The sequence below is a fragment of the Marmota marmota genome, unplaced genomic scaffold (assembly GCF_001458135.2).
Source record: "Marmota marmota marmota unplaced genomic scaffold, marMar, whole genome shotgun sequence".
NCBI classification, from domain to species: Eukaryota; Metazoa; Chordata; class Mammalia; order Rodentia; family Sciuridae; genus Marmota; species Marmota marmota.
This window is the reverse complement of record NW_025999949.1, coordinates 18557847-18564307: the sequence shown is the minus strand read 5'-3', so window position 1 is coordinate 18564307 and position 6461 is coordinate 18557847. Positions and strand designations below refer to the sequence as shown.

Genomic DNA, 6461 nt, shown 5'->3' with positions numbered 1-6461 from the left:
TAACTCAAGATAGATGCTTGCTTTCAAGGGCAGCTCTTTGGGGGCTTGCAGGGTAATTGTCCAACAAGATGGTGGCAAAATCAGTGTATGTATCCTCTGGCCACCTGCCTCAGTGCAGATGGATGGTCTTGTCCAAGCATTGAATTGCCTACTGAAGGCTAGCCGCCCAATGTCTGATTCCAGTTGTCTTTAAGAGATGCCCAGAAAGGCTTAGCAGAAGGTGCCATATGCAGGTCTGACACCTCAGAGTAGTAAAAGGAAAATAAAGAAATTGTAGGAGAGGAGAGCAGGTGAAAGGATAAGACCAAAGGTCCATGAAGCCGACATACTCTGCCTGCTAGTGGTGCTGATGAATAGTTGGTGGAGACAACTAGGTTCTTTCCATCAACTTTGTGCTAAAAATGGACCTAACACACCTCTCCTCTCACTTTCTATTAATAATTGCTCTCTGGCTTCAACTAAATCAGCTGAATATTTGTCAGATTTAGTAAGATTTAGCTGAAGCCAAAGAGGCATCGTTAATAGAAAGGGAGAGGAGACTCACTGACCATCCAGCAGTGGATATCTGTATGTTGCGTGAAGTTTTCCCAAGATAATGGTTTGCATTTTTTTTTAAAGGACCAGGATTCCTTTTTTATATTAAATTTTGCTTAGAAGGTCGATATACAAAGAGCCAGGGTTAAGCAAAAACAAGAAAAAACATAAACATACTTGAAATATTTACAGCATCCCAGGTACTCTGCTGTGCACTTATATGTATAATTCTTGCAACAATTCTATGATGCTATGCCTATAAGGTAGGAATTTTTCTTATCTCCATTTTGGATTTGAGGACATGGGACATGAAGAGTTACAGCTAATGTATGGTAAAGCTAGACCCAGGAAGTTTTCCCTCAATGTGGTGTCCTGATGATTCAGGTGGTCCTGCCCAAAAGGCTTTCGCTGGAACAGGGCTGGTGAGGCAGAGCTGAACCATGCTGGCCTCCACACCCTGTTTCCTGTTCTTCTGTGGTATCAGGTATAGCTGAGTTTCTTTCTCCCCTCTCCCCCTTACCTTTGGAGCTCAGGAATTTGGATAATTCATCAGGCTTCTGTGTAATAACACTGTCTAAAAACTACTGCCTTGATTTTTCCTCCCAGATCTCTACCAGAAGCTGTATTCTGTCACATACACTCTATATGAAATGCATGGCAAAATGGATGGATCTTCACATGTGGAAGTAGATGCGAATCACAAAAGATCAGGCATTGGATAATTCCATTTGTAGGAAATAACTACAATAGGCAAATCTATAGAGACATAATCCTTTTTTAATATTTATTTTTTGGTGTAGATGGACATAACACAATGCCTTTATTATTTTTTATGTGGATCAAACCCGGGTCCCACCCATGCTAGGCGAGCGCTCCACCGCTAAGCCACAATCTCAGCCCCTATGGAGACATAATTCTGTCTCTACTGGTGATTACTTAGGGCTGGGAGGCTGGGAGGATGTATGATTAATGGGTATGGGGTTTCTTTTTTGGAGTGATGAAATGTTCTAAAATTGATTATGTGATGGTTATATAGCTCTTTGGATCTACTAAAAACATTGAGTTATACAATGTAAATTAGTAATTATATGTCGCATGACTACATTTCAATAAAGCTGTTAAACGAAAAACTAAAAAAAAAGTAGAGCATCTCTTTAAAAATTCATTCAGTGTGTTGGTCCATTAACTCATTAATTAATTCCACAGCATCTTTGGAATACCTTTTCTGGCTAAGCAGTTGCTTACACATGGGATACAGTGAGAAGAGAGCTCCGGGTCAAGAAAATCATGACACAGCAGTGCGAAGCAGCCAGGATGCTCTCACAGCATGTTGTGTGCAAGCAGAGAAGAGGCCAGAGGAGGTTTTGTTGAGCTCAAATCCAGAGTTTACTGGGGGGTCCAGCAGGAAACCCCTTAGGTAGCCAAGATGGGGTATGAGGGTTTTTGGTAGAGATAGCAGCAGGTAAAAGCTTAGAGAAATGAAAAGGCAAAACTCATTGGGGGTTTGCAAGATAAGCAGGAGCTAATTACTGTGTTCTTTGAATTATTTATCTACTCATTTATTCCTTCATTGAGTCACCAGTGTCATGCGGAGGTTAAGTCATTGCTGCTCAAACATGGCTTTTGGAATTACCTAAATCTTCTCCAGAAACAATTGGTCTCAGTGTACTTTGGGCATCAGGAATTTTTGGAGATTCTAATTGCTGTCAACATCAAAAATCAGTACGGGACTGGGGTTATGCCTCAGTGGAAGAGCACTTGCTTAGCAAGTGTGAGGCACTGGGTTCAATGCTCAGCACTGCCTACAAATTAATGAATAAAATAAAGGTCCATCAACATCTAAAAAAATATTTTTAAAAAATCCATAGGTTTTATGATGGACTTGAAGAAAGAGGGGAGAAAAACAGGCAAAGTGGTCCTGGTGTTTTGAAGAATACAATCAACATATGTTCCTAGAGAACTTTCTAGTCGTACCAGGGTACTGGAGATACTGGAGATACAACCTCAAGTAAGATGAGAGTCCCAGGCATCATGAAGTTTCCAACTAGTAGAAGCAATAGAACTTAAACAAGGAAGTGGACCAAGGAATCTCTCATTTTGACCTGGGATAAAAGATACAAAGGAAACAGTGAAGGTTAACAGACTATCAGGAAGAAGCTACCTCGCTTAACTGGCCAGGCGAAGTCTCTTCAAGGAGATGACAGTAAGTTAAAACCTACAGTTTGAGCAGGAACTGGCCTTGGACGTCCATGGGAAGAATATTCTTGGCTGTTTGTGTGTGTGTGTGTGTGTGTGTGTGTGTGTTTTGTTGTTATTGCAAGGAACAGGCATATTTAGACCACATTTAAAAAAAAACAATGTTCAATATTGTGGAGGGCACATAATGAATGTGTTTCTAGGCTGTGGTATTTTATTAATCCCTGTATGACCAGAACCAAGCATGCCGAGTGCATATAAGAGTTGTTTTATAAATATCCACAGAATAAAGGAACTAATGAAATCAGTAGAGAAGAAAGTGAAAGGGAGTGTTTGAAGAAAGAATATTCCAGACAGGAAATCTATAGCACACAGAAGAAGCACCTCCCATGTGGGGGTTAAGAGTAGAGGTTTGTCCCTCTGGTGCAGAAAAAGGAAGTGGAGACTCCTCCTGATACCCACTGTGTTCTTCCTTTTCAAAAATATTTTTATAAGTGCCTTACAACTATACATAATATTGGGGTTCATTTTGATACAACCATAGGAACCTGGAATATGATTTGCTCCACTTCAGTCTCCAGTAGTTCCCCTATCCCTCCCCTTCTCTGGTATTCTTGTTTGCGGGAAGGGCTGTTTGCTGAAGGGAAGCCTGAAGAGTGGGGGGAGTGGCTCTGCATAATCAGGGAGACCTTGCTTGCAAGGATCACAAGGCATACTTGCAGGGATCACAGAGGTATTGAGGGCCCCGGGCAGAGGCAGACCACACAGCCACAGCAGTACCAGGGGACATGGAGGTGGGATGAGGCCTAGTTCTCACAGATAGCACCCTGGGTGGGGCTTTCACAGATCAAAATGGCAAGCAGTGGTAAGACAAGGAAATGAACAAACGGAGATGGAAGGAGAAAAAGACTAAAACTGATATTAAGTCTAGACTGGGACAAAAAGAAAGTAATGTCAAGAAGGAATTCAAAGATAAGAGGAAGAGAAGAGGAAGGGACCAACTTCTAATGAGGCAGAAGCCAAAAGTATGATGGGAAGAAGGGAGTGAGAAAAATGAAAGAAAAGGAAGTTCCTGTTACTCCACTGGAGGCATTACATACATGAAAGCACTTTAAAGCAAATGATAGCTACATTTTACTGAGTACGACTATCCCCAAAGAACAGCTTAGGGTTTCACTTACATAATTTCATTTGATCTTCACAGCATATATCACAATCCCCATTTTACTGATGAGGAAACTGAGGCTTTGTGGGGTTAAATATATTGCTCACATTTTGTAGTTAGAAAGAAGAAACTGAATCTCTCTGGTGAAGCTAATACCCATAACCTCCAAGCTATGTTGATGTTTTCTTTTTCCCATGTTGTAAGAATACCATGTGACCTCTGCATCCTTTTCTTGTGAACTGATAACCCAGTGCTTGTTCTATTAACTCATTGGACACTGCAGGATGAAGTCCAGATTTCCTCCAGTGACACATGAGGGAGGTCATAGTCCAATCCCACACCATCTTCTCTGGACGCAGGCTCCCACACGCTCCTGCCAGCCCTGACTCTTTTCAGTTTGTTGGGGGCACCACAACAGCTTTTGTGGATGGTGTTGTCTGGGCTGGTGATGTCCTTCTTCCTCTTCTCCTGGCTGACTCCTTCAAGCCCTTCAAAACTGAGAGTGAGTATCTCCTTCTGTAAGCTGGAGGGGAAAAAGGCTGGGGGAGGGGTGCGATGGGCCATTTCATCTCTACAGGCCTCCGCCATAGCTCTCCTCATAACCCTGAAGTTCTGTGATTCCAGCTGCCTGTCTAGAGCTCCCTTCACAGTTCCATAGTTCCTTTCTCTTTGGGTTAGTGATTTTCCGCTTGGAAATCTGGAAAGACCCAGAAAAAGAGGAGAAAAAGGTGTGGGAATCCAGACTGGTTCTGATAACATACCTGCAACAGCTGGCAAAGAGAAGAAATGCAGATGATAATAATAATGTAAAAAAAAAATGAGGTCAATAAATTCAAAGTATTCAAAGATCAATGACCAAAACAACTATTACAGTATAAATAATTTCTAATAATTTTATAATGAAAAATTAATTATCTGTTGTTTGTGAGTTGCATTATCATTAAGTCAGGGGGTTCACCCACCAGGGAGATGGCTGTTGTAGTGAATGTGGAGTGGACTCCGATTAGGAGGACCTAGTAGATTTCACCTTCTGCTTGGGTGATTGGGCACATGTTTTTTTTTTTTTTCCCCCAGCTTCTATTTCCTTATGTGTAAAATAGTAATAGGAGAGCTCCCCAGGCATTGTTTGGGAGGCCAGATGACAGCATTACTGCGGGAAAGCTCTTTGTAAGCTGTAGCATGTTCTAGGGAAAAAATGGTGGTAGTATTCCTGAGAATGTTAGAGGAAATTGTATACAGTGTCCCCTTGCCCCGGCTTAACCTGAAAATGCTAGTTCTGGGAACAACCACGGGGCAGGAAACTTCTGCAGCAAAATTCTTATGGAAACAGGGAATGAACCCGGCAGAATGAAGGAGATGGAAAACCAAACCTCACACACTCTCCTTGAAAGATGAAAAATTAACTAGGCACTGTTGGGGGTTGGAATGGAATGGCTGTGCCGGTCGCCCCGTCTTCAGCCTCCGGACACTTTTCCTTCCCCAAAGCCATTTTAGTCAAAGGTCATGTGTGTGTCTTGTCAAAGGCCAGCTTCCAATGGAATCACTGTCCCCCGGGATAGCGGCCCCCTGACTACATCTGCATTGGAGAAATCCCAAAAGCAAACGGCCCAGCGCAAACAAGAGCAGTCCGGAGCAGCCGTCCTGGGCACCGCTCCCAGGTCCCCGGCCGCAGCCTGGAGCAGTCACCGACGCCCGCAGCATGGCCCGCCACGCCGATCGGGTACGGTAGGCGCTTCTCTCTGCACGTCCTCCATTGCTTGGGCTCCCCGGTCAAAGCTGCTGTTCTGTCAAGCAGAAAAAACCTAGCAAAGGGCCTCCCGATTTGCCGGAAACCGGTCCCTGTTGGGCTGCGTTCGCTTGCACTCAGCTGGAGAGATTTCCAGGCGCGCAAACGCGGAGCTTAACTAATTTCGAGTTGTCTTTGCCAGAGAATGTTGGATTTGTAAACACGTATCTTGTTTCTGGAAAACGAGCCGGTAGGACTTGCAGAGGGGCTGGGGATGTCGGCTCACCACCGCTCCAGCCCGTGCAAATGGGTGAGCCCCTTTGGCCATTACCAGCCACAGAGGGGACTGTGAGCTTTGCCCGCCTGTGGCAGCGAGATCGCTAGGCTCCTTGTTTATTACCTGTTGGGCCAGGGCTTGGCAAGAAGGATAAGGATTTGTAAAGCCACCTATTTCAGTAACGTTCTCTGGTCTCCTACACGTGTCCCAAAGAAATAGAAGCATATTCCTGATGGAGGGAGCCCCTTCCCTACCACTGATCCCCTCGATCCCTTGGATCCCCTCGCCTGCTCCACAAAGGAAAGATGTTGATTGACTGCACGGATCCGGAGCAGCCAGGCTCTGGCCTTTTGTACTTTCCTATTTGAACAAGCTTTTCAAATGGACATGGCTCACTTTGGCTAAGAATAGAGGGAGCTTGGGGTCTCAACTGATTATGGGTGCTTTTGATCTGGACTTGGAAGTCTCCAAGAGCAAATGGAGCAGATGGGGAGCATTGACGGGCCCCCAGTCTTCAGGTGTGGAGCAAAGGGTTAAAGGGTTTGGGGATTGCTGGGCTTCCA

General features: G+C 44.2%; 1 protein-coding gene across 11 annotated transcripts in view; it reads left to right on the top strand.

Moving 5' to 3' along the window:
- The first annotated feature begins 4220 nt into the window (after positions 1-4220).
- The window catches only part of Enpp2 (ectonucleotide pyrophosphatase/phosphodiesterase 2), a 111090-nt gene continuing 108849 nt past the window's right edge, over positions 4221-6461 (top strand). For 5 of the 11 annotated variants that reach the window (XM_015486411.2, XM_015486409.2, XM_015486406.2 and 2 more), the window contains exon 1: positions 4222-4397. In XM_015486411.2, the coding sequence (XP_015341897.1) occupies positions 4323-4397 (75 nt within the window). In that variant the 5' untranslated portion in view covers positions 4222-4322. Of the gene's footprint in view, positions 4398-5418; positions 5616-6461 lie in introns of all 11 variants that reach the window. The other 6 variants (XM_015486402.2, XM_015486401.2, XM_015486408.2 and 3 more) reach the window with 4 other exon arrangements.